Source organism: Ostrea edulis, chromosome 5 (genome assembly GCF_947568905.1).
Source record: "Ostrea edulis chromosome 5, xbOstEdul1.1, whole genome shotgun sequence".
NCBI lineage: Eukaryota > Metazoa > Mollusca > Bivalvia > Ostreida > Ostreidae > Ostrea > Ostrea edulis.
The window spans coordinates 52,121,683-52,140,272 of record NC_079168.1 but is presented as its reverse complement, the minus strand read 5'-3'; the positions used below and the strand labels follow the sequence as shown (position 1 = coordinate 52,140,272).

At 34.0% G+C, this 18,590-nt stretch overlaps 1 protein-coding gene across 2 annotated transcripts in view; it reads left to right on the top strand.

Moving 5' to 3' along the window:
* Nucleotides 1–18,590, top strand: part of LOC125650515 (uncharacterized) — a 37,738-nt gene that overhangs the window by 7,982 nt on the left and 11,166 nt on the right. For both annotated transcript variants that reach the window (XR_008802866.1, XM_056164766.1), the window contains exons 4-14: nucleotides 4,020–4,152; nucleotides 6,823–6,884; nucleotides 9,680–9,954; nucleotides 10,484–10,689; nucleotides 11,115–11,208; nucleotides 11,326–11,467; nucleotides 11,739–11,826; nucleotides 12,333–12,394; nucleotides 15,513–15,592; nucleotides 15,869–15,998; nucleotides 16,095–16,167. Coding sequence is in view for 1 of the 2 variants with exons in the window: in XM_056164766.1 (XP_056020741.1) it covers nucleotides 4,020–4,152; nucleotides 6,823–6,884; nucleotides 9,680–9,954; nucleotides 10,484–10,689; nucleotides 11,115–11,208; nucleotides 11,326–11,467; nucleotides 11,739–11,826; nucleotides 12,333–12,394; nucleotides 15,513–15,592; nucleotides 15,869–15,998; nucleotides 16,095–16,167 (1,345 nt within the window). In the remaining variant the exon portion in view is untranslated. The remainder of the gene's footprint in view (nucleotides 1–4,019; nucleotides 4,153–6,822; nucleotides 6,885–9,679; nucleotides 9,955–10,483; nucleotides 10,690–11,114; nucleotides 11,209–11,325; nucleotides 11,468–11,738; nucleotides 11,827–12,332; nucleotides 12,395–15,512; nucleotides 15,593–15,868; nucleotides 15,999–16,094; nucleotides 16,168–18,590) is intronic.

Below are 18,590 nucleotides of genomic sequence, written 5' to 3'. Positions count from 1 at the left end.
ATTTCTGCAATAACAAATTCATTCTATGTCCCTAAACATTCAAACCTTCGATTGAGGCCCAGCTCAACTTTTACTTCATACTAACCAGCCATTATCAAAAGCAAATTTAGATACAACAAACACTCTCTTTCAGAATGATGACAAAAATCCCTAGTAAATCAAAGTACAAAATGTACTCCAAGGAGTGGAGAAAAATTAATCAGCCCAATATATCAAAGTAATTCCACTGTTGTTGTTTTTTATTTCAACCCCTTTATGAGCATCCATATAGTGCAAGTCAGAATAATGATGGCCATTTCATGATACTCATGAAAACTAAAGCTGCAGTTTATCTTGCTTATGAATACACAATAAATTGTTAAAAAATTCCATATCTCTGTTTCATGTAACGCTGTTTACATTTAATGAAACAAATGTTTGTGTATTGGAATTGAGTTTTCTATATAGGATTATGTGTATTAGTGGACTTTTTCTATTATGTCTGTTATGTACCAAAGAAAGGTGATGGTGTGATGTGGCTCACATAAATGTCCCTTGCAATATATCCATGTGCACTGTGCCTGATGACTTAAAATTCAACTAACTTCCAACTCCCAAAAATGATAAAAATCTTTATGTCATAAGTTCAACATAACACAAGAACCATGTTTGCATCTGATTTCAAATGTCGCTGTGGTGTATGGCAGATGATTAGTGTCATTTTGAAATTACCTGTTCATCTCAAATGCATATACAGATGACTCTCAATGGATCAAAATTCAATCTCTCAAAGTTCTTGATCTCGCAAAGTGAAATTGCGGTACCGATTTTTTGTCTCTATACAACTAAGAAAATTTACTCTTGATCTCTCAATCTCTCCAAGTTTTATCAAGGTTCCTTGAAACTTCAAGTTATCGAGAGTCACCTTTTTATAAGTATTTAGTAACCACTTCAAATACTACATTAAATTATGAAGTAGTATGGTACATGATTAAAATTTACCAAGAAGCAATCATCTATTGATACGTTCCCATAAGCTATACAGTTTTTTCATGTGTTTGTTTTTGGTTATTAAATCATCTTTATTTTTATTCCCCCTCCCCGGAAAAAGAGGGAGGCATATTGTTTTGTGCCGGTCGGTCTGTAGACCAAGTCTTGTCAGCTCAATATCTTGAGAACCCTTTGCTTGACAGACATCAAACTTGGTACACTGGTATATCTTAAGGAGTAGATAAACCCAATTGATTTTGAGGTCAAGGGTCAATCCACTCTGGACATAGGAAGATGTCTGCTCAATATTTTGAGAACCCTTTCCTTGACAGACATCAATCTTGATACACTGGTACATCTTAAGGAGTAGATGACCCTAATTGATTTTGAGGTTGCATGGTCAAAGGTAAAGCGTTAAACAAACTGGACATAGGAATATATTGTCTCATATATTTTGAGAATCATTTGATTGATTGACACCAAACTTGGTACATTGGTACATCCTAAGAGGTAGATGACCCCTATTGATTTTGAGGTTGCATGGTCAAAAGTCAAGGGTCAATCCACTCTGGACATAGGAAAATATTGTCTGCTCAATGAATTGTTTTGGCATTACTATCAATTAAATGATACATGTGTATAACTCTTTTCAATTTTGCACCATAGGGGGATACATATTTCTTAAACATTTATTATTCTGAAGTGCTTTTTTTTTTTAATGTTTGAAATGTAGTTCTTTTCAAGAAATTCCTCTTTCACATCTTATCAACTGCCTGAATGTAGCACACATGTGATACCACATAGTTAGGGTGCATCTACTGGAAATTTAAATGATTCAGATGGGTTAATTATATTCAATGTCTTTTTAAAAAATCTCTCAAAAGTACAAAAAAAGTGATTATATGACATGTTATTGGAAAAGTTATGATAAAGGTAATATTTTAAAGAGTAGAATTGAAAGATGGTCACCTGAGAAGTTGGGTCTTAAATCAAGAACATGATGTATGGCATATCATTGGGAGAATATTGAAGAGTAGAAGTTGAAAAAAAGTCACCACAGGACAACAAGAGATTGGGGGGGGCGGGGGGGGGGGGGGGGGGGGGGGGGGGCGCAGGATGAGATCACCAGTGCAAGTGTGAACTGTCATTGGAAGATTCGGGATGGAATATCATTATTCCAGGGCTTAAAAAAAGTCCGATTCGAAATGAATTAATGATGGTCCTTCTGATCACAAGGAAAATATTTTGGAAATATAATCCTGCTAGTGCAAGAATACATAAAATGTACCAAACATGAAATGTTATGGAAGGTCTCCTGTGTTTTCAATGAAATTGATGGATTTCAAGGTCATTGGTCTGGAAAATGGTATTTTAGAAAATTACGCTTCAGTTGTTTAAATATTAATCTAAGGAAGGGATGAAGCAACAAGCTTGATATTGTTTTTGAAAGGAATTATTATTAGATAATCTTTGTTAAACCACTCTAACAGTGAAAACAGCTGTTTTTAGTTGTTGGTAGTCAAGGAGAATTGCTTTATACAAACTTCCCAATGTCATTTTCTGAGGTTGCCTTATTGTATCCACTGTCTGTGTATCAGTTTTTTATGAACAATATAGAATAACCATCAAATATGTATGATTCAAAGGAGATGCTTCATGCATGAGTGACTTTACAAGGTTTTTGAATATGGTCAGTCAAGATTTCTGCCATACTTTATGAAATTGATATGTTTTTTACAAGCAGGTTTATAGTGGTGTCAGTGTTACGATGTGGCAGAATTGACTTAATTTCTGGACATGAACAAATTTGTTTGTATACAGCTGTATACAGATACATGTATTTATAACTTGTGAGTGGCAGCTGGGCATTAATGGAGAAATGTGATACCTATTGTCATTTATAAGTTCTTAGTCATAGAGGAGCCCTACCGCTTTCATAAAATTTACAATATTACAATTTTTATTTGAAACATTGTTTTCAGTGTTGGAATTTTTCTATGTGTGTTGCAATGAATTGTCACATTGTTTACAAATGGAAACTTAATGGTGGACTTTTCTAAGATTTATTAATGGTTTTGTATATATTTTTTGAAATTCTTTTATTCATAGTGGATTTAACAATGCTTAATTTTGGGTTGATAATTTACATATTAAAGTTCTAACAAGTGAAGTTAACTGAGGGTAAGAAAGACTTATTTTTCTAAAACAAAACATATTATTCTACATGTTTAAATGAACAAGATAATTTTGAAAAAGTTATTTCAGAAACTGTATCTCCATCAGGTGACACTGTATATTACACTGTATATTACATATGATGGGAATCTTTGAAATTTACAATATTTTATCTGTACTCTATGAGGTTTGTGTGTGATTTTTATCCTATATATTGATGAATGGTATGTTCTAGGAAATTCTTGCACATTTGTAGAAATATCTTTACCAACCAATTTTTGCAATTTGCTACTCTCATCATACAGCATTTATAAAAATATTGTAAATTGCTCATCAATCAACTATATGGCCTGAAAGTACTATAAAAAGGTCAGTACAGTAAAACTCGTTTAATACAAATATAGATATAACAATGTCACAAATACTGCAAAGTTGTTTGTTTTTTAGTCCCCAGCATTTTTTTTTTTTTTTTACCAATTCTTTGTAAAATTTCATGGTTATAACAAATTCAGGGATATATAACAAATTAATTTTGTGTTCCATGGAGATTCAAGATAACATGTTTACTGTTTTTATAGTAAATATTTTTTGACCAAATTCATGTTAATGATAGTATGCTCAGTAAAAAATTACCTTACACAATCTGGAAATTGAAGTTCTCCAATAAAAGTTCTTAATTAATCCATTCAGTGAGTATATCTGGTAGTCCCAATGTGAAGGGAAATGAAAAGGATGTTTGCTGGGATTTCACTGAATTACAGATATGACACAGTAAATCCCCAGGACTGTGTTTTAACCGAGTTTTACTGTATGTACAATGTATGTGTAATCTTGACTGGATCAGGTTTATAATTTGAGCCATATTTAATTTTCAGCCAGACTGTATGTATTATTGGACCCACACAGAAAATGCCCCCGCCCGATACGATGTGGACGTTGGCAAACTAAGTCCCATGTGGCCTCCTTCATCTACAAAAGATGAATATGGCCACAAATACACAGAAGCAGGTTGGTATATATTTTGATGTAAAAAATTTGTTCTGCCATTACTTTAATGCTGTTGTTTTATACGCCTATCTATACGTATTATTGTATAGCATTTGGGTCCATCTGTCTGTCCATTATTACTTATTAGGTTTGTAACTGACTGTCTACGGATATATATATTGGGTTAATGTCAGAGACGGTGAGGCAAAGCCGTGACCAGTCAGTGACAAACCTAATAAGTGATTTATTTTCTCAAGGACCATTATGTTATAAGAAGTCAACACATCCACAAGAACGGATAATCAGAATTTAGAATGTTAACAATGAATAATAAATCAACAATGTTGAATTCAATGTATATTACATGTGTTTAATTCTGTTAACAACAACCCCCTCCCCAGTATTTGTGTCTACAAGCAGTTCTAAACATTGAAATTTCAACATTTTGGTGGTAACCGAACAATAACAGTGTTGCAGACGTCAATGTCCGATATAAATTTATAAAGAGTATAAAATATGGCAAAATACCATGCAATAGAAATTATCTAAATACATGTATTGCATGTAATAAAATGAAATATGTTTTGAAAGTATCATTTTAGAGTTATTTGAACAATTCAAGAGATATCTTGACAAGGTTGACCTGATTTTGTTTATGATGAATGAACATCTGACGGTTGTATCATGTGCTGTGGTGGAGCATTTAATTATGGTATAATTTCTTTGAAGAGTACTTGGAGTAGGACAGTAAATATTTCAAATGTACTGTGATACATTTCAGAGCGATACTACAGGACAAAGTTTATGAAGGGTTTGGATTGTAGTGGCTTTTGTCTAGTTGAAATAATCAATAAGCTACCAAAAGTGGAAATTCTATAGAAAGATTTTTATACATTATTTCAAAAATGGATTGTAGGCAGAATACCTACTTTTGAAAAACAGTGGAATATGTTCTAAATAGTTTACAAGATTTATTGTGTATACAGAAAACTATTTCGATGCAAATTTGGAATCTACATGTATTCGACACAAGTAGTTACATGTAGTTATAATATAGGTGGCTTGATTGCTTTCTACAATACTTTACTATTCCACTTTTGGTAACTGTGAATATAAATTCATAGCTGTAATAATTGAAATTTCATTATGATCCAATACAGTATCATTTTTTTTTTTTTTTTTTACATGGTATTGATTTTGTTTGGCTTAACACATAGCTTTGAAAAAATAATTTTAAAATATCATTTATTTTGTTTTAGTTTAAAATGTATTTACATTTTTGTTGTTTTATTTTAATTCAATTTAAAATATAAAATTTTGAGAATACTTTCTCCTGATAAAATTTACATAAATGCACATTTCTGTATCAAATTACACTGTTACAGTACATGGTAGATATTATATTCTATTTTGTAGTATTTAAATTACCCACAATGTAATGATTTTAATATTTTTATTTTATTTTGTTAATTTGTTTTGTTTTTAGGTTTTTCATTTGTGGTGTTTTTTTCTTTCAGGGGGAGGGGTCTCTTGCTTTTTTTTTTGGTTTTTTTTGAGTTTTTCTTCAAATAGGTTACATAGTTTTGTCATTTTTGAAAAATAATATCAAGTAACTATAGTACTGATGTAATACTGAATGTGTGTAACACATTTTACTCAACCTGTTCTCTAAGATGTAACATTTAATTTTGCCCTCACTCACACAGTGGTAGGGTATATAGGAATCACCCAATCTCTGTTTGTTAGTTTGCCTGTTCAATTGTATCAGACCCACAGCTTTTTGACACAAAGAGGCAATAGATGCTCATAATTTACATACTGATATTAATTGCTAATGTCTGGAAGGTGTGTCTTGACCTTTGTTTAAGGTCATTTTGAGAAAGTCATGGTCAATGGGAAATTTTTTCTCTCCTAGATTTGTGTTCAGGGTGTAACTGACAAAGCAACATTAGGTGTTCTTATTTAAAACAAAGCTAGCTTATGAGGAGGGTTTGTCATGAACCTGACCCAAGGTCATTTGAAGAAGGCTAAGGTCGATATGAGAAAATGAATTATAGACAGTCTTCTGACTAACAATCCATCTTCACAAAGATTGTTCATAACTGCAGGGTATTCATTTATTTTATTTTTTTAAATATTAAAGGTCACTCGGAGAAAAAGTACAAAATTATTGTCCAAATATAGCTCGAGAACAGAAGAAAACTTAAGACAATCATGTGCTACACAATACATAGTTGTTTGAGACCTGGGTATGCATCTTGATTCTAGACCAAGATCATTTTGATAATGTTGAGGTCTCTAAAACTAATTGCTAAATTTTTGTAACAGAGAAAATTTTGTACTTGTAGTATGTAGCTGAGTCAAAGGCTTCTTTTGACCTATTTTTTACCCTCCATCAAAGTCATTTATGACAGGTCAAGCTCACACGATCTAGAATCATGGTCTAGCATGTACCTATGTAATGCAGTTGTCATAAAGTTTGTATTAAAAAAAATAAATGCAGCATTCAAGTATGTGGTTATTTGAATATGCCCACTTTGAATGAGTCATGTGGGGACATTAGCCCTGTTTGAACAGGTCTAGTTACTAAATACTGCCCTGTGTTGGTGCAGTTCAAATGCTGGATAATGTGCCTTGTTCTATGTTTACAAGATCAGCCATTGCTTACTTATATTGTAATCCATTCTACAGAACAACAGGCCGCATTTGTGAATGTGAAGAAGGAATACCAGCTGGAAGTGGAAAAGTTGAAGGTAGTCCATTCTGATTTCATATGTACAACTTTCATATCTAACAACTTTCATATCTACCAATACATTAGCATATTGCTCTAAATACTATTCTCCTGGCGTAAACTCTGAAAACGAAATGCAGCTTTAATTTGTCAAAATGAGACTAATGTTGATAGACACAACCGTTAAGAACGGCAAACATTAAGTGGCAAGAAATGGAATACACAGCATTCGTGATGTTCATCTGTGACTGTGACAGTCATGCAAAACAGTTGACGTCAAAATGCAATGGGTGGATGCTAACTCAGCACGGAGAAAAGATCTAAGCTTATCGCCATGCATGGGTGGGAACATTTTTCAGCATGGACTGAGGATTTTTTAATTGTGTTGAAATTTTATTTGTGGTGTTTTATTTCTTTTAATTTAATGTATATTATATATACAATACATGTATACACATAATTTAATGCAATCTTGTTCATAACAAGGAAAGCACTGCTAGTAATTGTAATTTACTGTTTTGCGATGGCAATAAAGTATGAGAAATGAGGACAGTTTTCTTCGTAAATCGAGTTCCATTTACACATACACCATTTTCTTGAAATGTTAACCGTACAAATAATTTTAATAAGTATACGGGTTACGGGCGTGGTTGAATTGAATTTTAAATGTGATCTTACAAATTTAAATATTTTGTGCCTGAAGTGGAAGCTACATGTTGATTGAAATCAGGAACTGCAGTTTTTACTAGCCTATTTATTACCTGCTCATTGTTCTGTGATCAGCCAGATGGATTTAAAAGTGAACCAATAATCATGTTTCCTCGGGTTTTCATCTCTTATAGACCTCATACTTTGTGTTTTAAATACATTTTACCAAACGTTTAACATTATAATTCATTAATTCAATAAGAGTAATACTAAGTAGATTGAAAATCAACTTAGAAATTGGAATTTCAATCCAATGTTTTCAAGGGAGTGCGTGCTGAAAAATGTTCCCACCTGTGCATGGCGATAAGCTTAGATCTATTTAATCCACACTGAGTTAGCATCCATCCATTGCATTGTGACGTCAAATGTTTTGACTGTAGAAGATGAACATCACAAATGCTGTATACAGTAAAACTCGAATATAGCGAACACGGATATAGCGAAATTACGGCTATAGCAAAGTGAAATCAATTTCCTTGGCAAATACTTTATATATTCCATATAAAAATCTGCATCTATAACGAACATGGATATAGCGAATTTACAGATATAACAAAGTAAATTCCTATTCCCCTTGAATTGAAAAATTAACATAAAAATCACCTTTTATAACGATTTTTTGTTTGTTTTAAACTCATTGTGATTTTAACAATCACTTTCCATTACCATAAAGGATCCGCACTTATTATGAAATTTCTGTTTGTATTTTTTCAAAAGAGCTCGAGGTTGTTAATGCAAAACAATACTTACATATACGTTTAGCAAATATATTGTTGGTATTTGCTATTCTCGTTAATGAAATTTGAAGTTTGTTTGCATTTTATTTTACTTTATTCATGTTAAGGAAGAATTAAATGACAACTGCGATAGACTGTTTGCATGTATGGCACATAATTTTGTTGACATTTTTCTTTCGACTTGTTCTTGCCTGACTTAATGATCCATCAAGATAAATTATCATATATAAATCAGTGTGTATATTTCTTGTATAAAAATATTTCTTCTTGAAAATATATGGGTTAAATTTCTCTTAGAGACAATACAAACACAAGTATATCAATTGCTGCTTTCTTATACAACTAATATACATGTAGAACAAATCAGTTTTATAGCAAATTCGTTCATTTAAATTATGAATTCACTATAAACGTATAGCAAATTACACTTGTAGCGAATTTTCATGAAGTGTCTGCAGAAATTCGCTATATCAGAGTTTTACTGTATTTCATTTCTTTTCACTTTATGTTTGCTGGTCTTATACAGCTACACATGTATAGGAAATCAACAATACCTGCAAACAAAAACCATCATTATGTTTGATTAAGTCCACTCTGTATTGTGAATCAATCCACTCTGTAATACATGTATCAATACTTCGTGAAAGTTACGTCCCTTGTCCGCCATCTCCCGGATAAAAATCGTATTTCCCTACGTTGGCCTTTGTAATTTTCATGTCTGTAGCTTTGACATCAATTGCAGTCAACTACAATATGCCCCAGATTGGGGCAACCCATTAACTTGTATGAAAACTTGGTAATTGGCTAAAATTCAAAGTAATAACATCTTACATTTGGTAAGGTAAAGAAGGAAAACTTGGTTTTTCACCGATTGACCTTTGGCTGACCCCACAAAGGGACGTAACTCGTGGCGAAGTGTTGATACGTGTATTGTAAATAGAACCAGTCCACTGTATTATTGTGAATAAAACTGTAGGAAGAGAACCAGACCATTCTGTATAATTGTAAATAAAACTGTAGGCAGAGAACTAGTCCATTTTGTATAATTGTAAATAAACTGTAGGCAGAGAACTAGTCCATTCTGTATAATTGTAAATAAAACTGTAGACAGAGAACCAGTCCATTCTGTATAATTGTAAATAAACTGTAGACAGAGAACCAGTCCATTCTGTATATTGTAAATAAAACTGTAGGCAGAGAACCAGTCCATTCTGTATAATTGTGAATAAAACTGTAGATAGAGAACCAGTCCATTCTGTATAATTGTGAATGAAACTGTTGGCAGAGAACCAGTCCATTCTGTATAATCGTAAATAAAACTGTAGACAGAGAACCAGTCCATTCTGTATAATTGTGAATAAAACTGTAGACAGAGAACCAGTCCCTTTTGGATCACCTCCGTGAGGAATACCAGAACCGCCTCCAGGACAGTACGGAGAGGATTGTCCGCTTGGAGAAAGAACTGCAGGAACTGAAGGACCAGAATGAGGCTCTGTTGGAGACCCAGAAGCAGCTTGAGCAGAATTTTATGACCCCCCAAAATGGAGGAGGGATGTTTGCAGTCACAGGAACCCCTGGCTCACAGAGATACCATACTCCAGTAACACCGGAGTGTGTGACAGGGGAGCACCCTGACTTACTTAGGTATGGATTGTGTGACAGGGGAGCACCCTGACTTACTTAGGTATGGAGTGTGTGACAGGGGAGCACCCTGACTTACTTAGGTATATGAATTGGTGGAATTTTTATGTTCTGACTTGAGTTTTACTAAACTTCTTTTCTTACGCAAAAATTCTGACGTGAGAATTTCAAAGGTTTTAACTTAAGATACGACACTTTTCTTTTAATATTGTGTTCTTAAGTTTCCATCGTAAACTTAACTCATGAAGTATTGGTAACTTACATACTTAGAACTCTCTTTTGAACTTACAATCTTAGAACTCTTTTGTGAAGGAGGTATGTATATTCGTAGTTTAATAAGAGGGATATTTATTGTAAGTTAAGTTGTGACAAAATCTTGAACTTAAGAAGTTTAGTAAAGCAGGTCCCCGATTCTTTAATAAGTGTAAATTCTGTCAAACAATATTCAAAGTTCATATTCTAAGGTAAGTTAATCATTTGTTTATTTGTTACATTTACCTGTAGATATCTGATTATTGTTGTTTTCTTGCAGGGATGATGATTTTGAAGGAGATATGACAATGCCACTTCCCCCAGATGAGCTACGTCCAAATGCTCCTCCCCCTCCACCACCACCCCCTCCTCCTCCTCCTCCAGGAATTGGGGCACCTCCTCCTCCTCCACCCCCACCAGTACCAGGTGGCCCACCACCACCTCCTGCTCCACCAGGGCTAGGTGGACCTGGGGTAACCAAAAAAGGTAAGGATAGTATGTTGAAGTATTGTACCATTCCCTGTGTTTTGTATCCTGCAGAACATTGTGAACAAATAAAGATCTGTCTGTCTATCAGTCCTTCCATCTTTCTGTCCATCCATTCACCTGTAGGTGCATGTTTGTTCCTTGCAGAGCTCTGATGCTGAAGAGGAATACTTTTTCTACATCAAGTTGTTTTCAGGTTAAATAAATTTGTCGGTCTGGACTACGTTTTCCAAAAGAACCAAAATCTTCTCTTGCAATTATTCTATTCTTTACACTGATTGAATTGTGATTCTAATATGAATGCAAATTGTAAAGTATTTCAGTGATTTATTATTTATTTTATGATTGTTATTTCATAAGGTACTGCATCCTGTGCCTGTTGACTATCCTATGATTAAACAAGGTAATCCTGTTATTGCTTGTAGGATCTGTTAAGCCATTAATCCACACCAAATCTCCCATGAAACCCCTCTTCTGGCAGAGGATACAGGTTCATCAAATCAAATCCAAAAGCAAAGAGTAAGTGAACACAATAGTACATGTTGTTAGTTTAGTTAATTTAGGAGACCGCGTCGAATGATTTGATAATGGTTATATGAGTAGGAAACACTTTGGGCATTGATTCTGTATCTGTAGTTTGAGTAACATGCGGTTGGTGTGGGAGGAGATTGATGAGGCAGCCATTGATATGGATGAGTTGGATGAACTGTTCTGTAAGCCGCCATCAGAAAAGTCGCAAAAAGCCAACAAAACCAGGGCCAAGTCTCCAGCCAAGCAGGTCAGCTCAGACCCAACGTTTGTCAATTATTTTACAGACTGTGGATTCATGTAACTTAGCAAAAGATGCATTAATTCACTTTCTTCATTGCTGTAGACTTGAGAATTCAGAATGGCTTACAAATAAAATTGTGCTCATAATGAATGAAAGTTTACTCACAGTGTTGCAATACATGCAATAGACATACCAGTACTGGTTTTGCTCTATTTTCAAATGCCTACCAACTCTACAGGGTGACTCTGTTTCATGTTACATATGTTATATATTTCAGGTTGCCAAAATCTTGTCACCAAAACGTTCCCAGCTTGTGGGAATTCTGCTGTCTAGTCTTCGTGTGGATGTTAGTGATATTGAACAAGGTACATTTGAAAGATGCACATACATAATTATGTCTCCCCTTTCCAGAAGGGGGGGCGTATTGTTTTAGTGTGAATTCTTCTTGAGCTTCTTCTTCCACTTCTCATACAAACTTTGTCCGGGCCATAACTTTTTTTGTTTTTTGACATTGGCCTTTGATATTGGGTATGTTGGTAAGTTTAATTTAGTATCATATGTTCACAACACTGTTCCTTGTTTGAAGCACATATACATATAGGTGAATGTTATGTCCCATAAGTCTTAATTTTTCCAGATAAAAGATGATAGCTAAAAATGTTTTCAAAAAGCTATGGAAAATGGAAGGGGAGACATCAGTTTTAGTGTGCTAAAACAATTCTTCCTAGTTTATTTCTTGAAATGAAATCTTTCACACACAAATTAAAGAAAATTTGAATGTTTTCTGGTATGTATTATAAATATTACATCAATGTTAGTGCATTGTTTGTTACAGCAATATTGACCTCTAATATATGTCTTTTTATTACAGCAATATTGACCTGTGATACGTCTTGTGTGGACATAGAAAAGTTAAAGGCAATCTATGATAATGTAAGTCTGTGCACCGAGATATTCTATTCTAAAGATTACGGTGGAAATATTTAGACACATGATTGCTCAATGGTAGTTACAGAAACTTCTGTGCCAGTGGATGGAATAGGAAGCTGAACATTCTTTTGAAAATGGAGGCAAATGGGGCTGTCCTTGGTTTATTATTTGAGATTTTTTCTTTACATGTAAATTTTTTTTTAATTTGTGGGAACTTAAGGGGCTAATTGAAGTTAATCTCAACCTACACACACACACACACAATAATTACATGCACCCCTTAACTATGTATATGTAATTACACCATAAAGTCAGGTAATAGGATGCTTGTTGATATATATATATATATACAGGTAATATTTGGTATCTCAAACACGAATACATGTATGTTGAAAACCAGGGATATGTACAGATGAGCTACTGTCCTGGCTGTGTTTACTAGATAAATGATCTTTTAACTTAGACATCTCTAACATGGTTATCTTGAATACTCCAGTTATCTTGAAGTATTTTTACTGTCCCAAGTACAATATTTACCTGATTTATGTCGAAGTCTGGCAAATTTTCCGCCCTGATAAACATAATGGTATACCAAGTAGTAGATTTTCACTATTAATGTAAGCATTGTATCTCAAAAGAAGTTGAAATTTACACCTTTGTACTAATATGTTGTACGTAGTGACCGTTGAGACGAGCAAAGCCCATTAACATCTTGCAACACGACTTATAGACATTTTATCCGCGTCTTCGACTTCATTTAACGCGGGAAATATAACATGGTGGATGTAAACAGTTATATTGTGACGTCATATTAGCTGCAATGTTTTTTTCTTCTTTTCTCAAACCAAGCAAAAACAAAACGTTTGAAGCTATAAGAAAGCTTGTCTGAAATTTAAAAACGTTTATGGTACTTTCTAAACAATCTAATTATTTTAATTACGGGTTTGTCCATGAAGTATACCGCAGTGACGGCGACATTTTTCCAGAAGCATTATGGGTAATACTCATCTTTTTTCAGCTGATGAAGAGCAAATCACGTGACTCATATGTGTAATCATTGGACGCGACGCGAGCTTTGCTCGCTGTTAATTAGTCCTCTACCAGTGGAGCTGAAGGGGGCTAGTAGTTTGCACCCCATCTGTTTGTCCTTCTGGCATCTGTCACAACTTAGTTTTCCAGACTTCTTTTCATCATACTTTGATTTAGGAAGCTGAAATTTAGTATTTAGTGTGCTAATTTATGTTTACAGATTGATTTTTAGTTTCGTCATTGGTGAGTGATTTAACAAGATTTATGGGACTTCGTACTGAATATACTTTTCCAGACTTTTTAGTTTTGAGTTACTCAGGTGACCTACTGCTAATGGTCTGTATTTTTTTTGGAATTTTTTTTATTGGGTGAGATCTTTAGGATTCAAGGCATACCAATATTGTCTGAACTGGATGAGTGAGGCCTGACAGATGCTGATCTTGTACAGCAGTACATAAGGCTTAAAGCTGTATGCCCTGATGTTCATGTATTATTTTTGTACATAATTACTTTAAAGCAGATTAATTACTTTATAAAGTTATTACCTTTCCCTTAATTACATGCTTGAAAACATCTGCATGTAATAGAAAACAGTGCCAATATTGTTTAGAAAGTAAATATCGTGGCTACATATATAAATCATCCCATAATAGACGTCTATAAAAAGACCCACGCGCGTCAGGGGAATCCCAACATGATGTATTAACTCATACGCAACTGTCTAGTTTTAAGGCTGAAAGAGCGTAAAACAACGAATTACTAAGAGGTATTTGATATTTTTATTTCTATTAAACTTATGGTACGGTACTGTTATAACAAAATACACAGCTTTACACAGATAAGACCACCGATGATCTGAAAGTTTGAACTGGTCACGTGACTGTCACTTGAAATGGCAGAGTGACGCGGTTATTTGTAAACATCGATTTAAAATCAAATTATTTGGGTTAAAACAGGTGATATAATTTATGATATGTCGTACAGTCTCATAACTACATACACGCGATGATTTAATAGCGGTTTTACGAGATGGAAAAAAATATTGTAATTCAGACCATACAGCTTTAAAGTAATAATTGCAAATTTTTTATGTTAATCAAAAGTTATGATGTCAGACATCATGGAAAATGTTCATGCATAATACCATTGATAAGGAGTTGTTAAATTGCTTACTGTTAAAACTCTCAGATCAAGTAAGTCTGGTGAAATAGAAGGAAAAAAACAGGTGTCAACAGGGGAAGTGAATAAAATAATTAGTGCTCACTGACATGAGGGACGTGGGGGATTTTAAGGTGTTGATATGAAAATCCACCTACTGCTGTTGCATTGTATTGTGTTCTTTATGTATGTTGGCATCACAGAAATAGCCCAAAACAGGTGAACAACGAAGTCCATGAATCAGAGAAACATTCCTTTCTGAGAATACATATGTATTGTTTGAGCCTAAACAAGGCTCATGTCATGCTTTTGTTTACATAGGTTAAATAAACTAGTAAAAGTTTCATTTAAGGTGGCTCACTACACCCAGAAATAGTTTCTCAAATTAGTATGAATTGATTTAATTATAAAAGATATGATGATATACAATAAGTATACCAAAAAGGCAAAAAATATACAAATTTGGATAAAAACATGATTTTCAAAAAAAATATTTCAACACATATGAACAAAAGACTCTGCAGGATTTGAACTTGAGATCTGCGGTTCACCAGCCCAATGCTTTAACCACTGAGCTACGATGATAGACAAACACATCGATCGATACAAATAATTTCACAAAACATTTAATTAAATAATCACTTTCTAGTGTTTGTCACATTTCATTTTGTTTTAAACATGATATTTTCTATCATGCAATCTATATTTAGATTTTTTTTTTAAAATGGCACAAGCCTAGTTTACAAAACAAAGAATTGGAAGTGCTGTATCTCATTTGAAACTCAACAACTGACATTTAAATTTTTGCTGACCATTAGAAATACCTTGTAAACATTAAAAATGAGAAAATAATATTTGAAAATTTCCAGTTCAAATTGTGTCCATTTCCCTTTAAAGTGAACATTAGATTTGATTGAAAAAAAAAATTTTGCAGAGAGCTGACGAGGATGAAATGAAGAAATTGAAGAAACATGTAGACAAGAATCCAGATGTTATGCTGGATAAACCTGATCAGTAAGTCAACCCTGACATTTGCTGCCCAAGTCATATTTGCCAATTGTTATCAAAATGGTTGAAGCAGCTTTAAAGCACATAAAAATCATCACTAGCATATTAATATTCATACATTTTGCAATCGTTTGTTATAAATTTTGACATTAGAAACAATGGCTGAAACATTATTGTATGGAAGTAATTAATTTAGAGTAATTTTACATAATTTTTATAAGATTCGATTGGCGGTCGCTTTTTTTTATCCTCGCCCCTTTCATATTACACATTATTTTCCAGATTTTTGTATGATCTCAACCAAGTTCCTGATTTTTCTGAGAGAATCTTTTGCTTGTTATTTCAAGAAAGCTTCCAAGAAAGCATATCTGTGATAGACAACAAATTAAACAATCTGAAAATGACATCTCAAGTAAGTTGCCTTTGCCGTGGAATGTACTTAAAATGAAGTAGTGGCAATAAAAATAACTCAATTGGGAGAATTCTATTTTCAATTTCTGAATTGTAGATGTTAATCCATGGAAGAAGTGTAAGAGATATACTGGGAATGGTGTTAGCCATAGGAAACTACATGAATGGAGGTTAGTGAGGACTGCGTGATGAATAACCCTGTTAAAATTCACAACTGCCCAGTGCATGCAATCGGATTTCTGTATTCTTTTTTTAGCTCACCTGAGGTGAAAGCTCAAGTGAGCTTTTCTGATCACCCATTGTCTGTCGTCTCTCTGTCTATAAACTTTTCATACTTTCAACTTCTCCAGAACCACCAGACCAATATCAACCAAACTTAGTACCAATCATCCTTGGGTGAAGGGGATTCAAGTTTGTTCAAAGGAAGGACCATGCCCTCTTCAAAGGGGAGATAATCACAAAAATGCAAAAATAGGGTGGGGTCATTTAAAAATCTTCTCAAGAACCACTGGGCCAGAAGAGCTGACATTTGCATGAAAGCTTCCTGACATAGTGCAGATTCAAGTTTGTTATAATCATGATCCCCAGGGGTAAGATGGGGCCACAATAGAGGATCAAAGTTTTACATACAATTATATAGGGAAAATCTTCAAAAATCTTCTCAAGAACCACTGGGCTAGGAAAGTACAACTTTGCATGAAAGCTTACTGACATAGTGCAGATTCAAGTTTGTTAAAATTATGGCCCCCGGGGGTAGAATTGGGCCACAACAGGGGATCAAAGTTTTGCATACAAAAATATAGGGAAAATCTTTAAAAATCTTCTTTTCAAGAACCACTGGGCTAGGAAAGTACTAACTGACTTAAAAGCTTTCTGACATTGTACAGATGTAAGTTTGTTAAAATCATGGCCCCCGGGGGTAGGATGGGGCCACAGTAGGGGATCAAAGTTTTACATACAGATATATAGGGAAAATCTTTAAAAATCTTCTCAAGAACCATTGGGTCAAAGAATTTTACATTCACATGAAAGCTTCCTGACATAGTGCAGATTAAAGATCGTAAAAATCATGGCCCCTGGGGGTAGGTTGGGGCCACAATAGGGATCAAAGTTTTACATGCAAATATGTAGGATATAAGTTTAGATATGGGCCAAGGTGACTTAAGTGAGCGATGTGGCCCATGGGCCTCTTGTTTTAGGCCACCTGAGTAAACTTGGTTGACCTGTTGTAATTGGTTGTCGTCGGTCATCGTGCATTAAAATTGATAATTTTTAACTTCTTGATAACTACTATTCCAATTCTTTTTAAATTAGTATGAAGCATCTATGGGACAAGGGAGACATAAATTGTAAATTTCAGGATGCCTGGTGCCCAAGGGGTGGGGCAAAAACTGCCAAAAATCAACCAAATTTCAAAAATCTTCCTTTTACAACCGCACATGTGTAAGAAAAACTAAATGCATAGTGATGTAGAGCAGGAAGGCCTCTACCAAAATTGTAAATTTCATGATCGCCGGGGTAAGGATTCTGATCTCAGGGCAGGGCCAAACTTAGTATATAGTGTTAATATATAGTGTTTATGTGTAAAACACATCTTCTTTAGTGCTATTGACACTAAATTGATACTAAATGGATATTTAAAAAGATCAGGTAGTCCTTTACCAAAATTGTAAATTTTATGATCCCAGGGGTAGGGATTTTGGTATCATGGTGGGGCCAGAATGGTCATTTATTAAATGTGTGAACAAAAGAAATTTTTAACTTCTTGATGACTACCATTACAATTTTTTTCAAATTTGGTATGAAGCATTTTTGGGACAAGGGGGACATAAATTGTAAATTTCAGGACTCCTGCACCCCTGGGGCCATAGGGTGGGGTAAAAACTCCCCAAAATTGACCAATTTTTAAAAATATTCTCCTCTACACCTGCATATCTTTAAAGCTGTATGGTCCGAATTACAGCATTTTTTTCCATCTTGTAAAAAGGCTATTAAATCATTGCGCGTATGTAGTTATGAGGCTGTATGACATGTCATACATTATTTCAATTGTTTTAACCAAAATTCTTTAATTCTAAATCGGTGTTTACAAACAACCGCTTCACTCTGCCATTTCAAGTGACAATCACGTGACCAGTTCAAACTTTCAGATCATCGGTGGTCTTATCTGTGTAAAGCTGTGTATTTTGTTACAACAGTACCGTGCGATAAGTTTAATAGTAATAAAAATATCAAATACCTCCTAGTAATTCGTTGTTTTACGCTCTTTCAGCCTTAAAACTAGACAGTTGCGTATGAGTTAATACATCATGTTGGGATTCCCCTGGGCTATTTATAGACGTCTAACACTGTCAAATTTATGCGTAATCTGGAACATCACGGGCCTTTCACTGAATACACCGTGCTTTGGGTGAAAGGCCCGAGGTTTTACAGATGATTTATATATGTACCACACTATATTTACTTTCTAAATACTATTCCCACTGTTTTCTTTTATATGCAGATGTTTTCAAGCATGTAAGTAAGGGAAAGTTAATAACTTTATAAAGTAATTAATCTGCTTAAAAGTAATTATGTACAAAAATAATACATC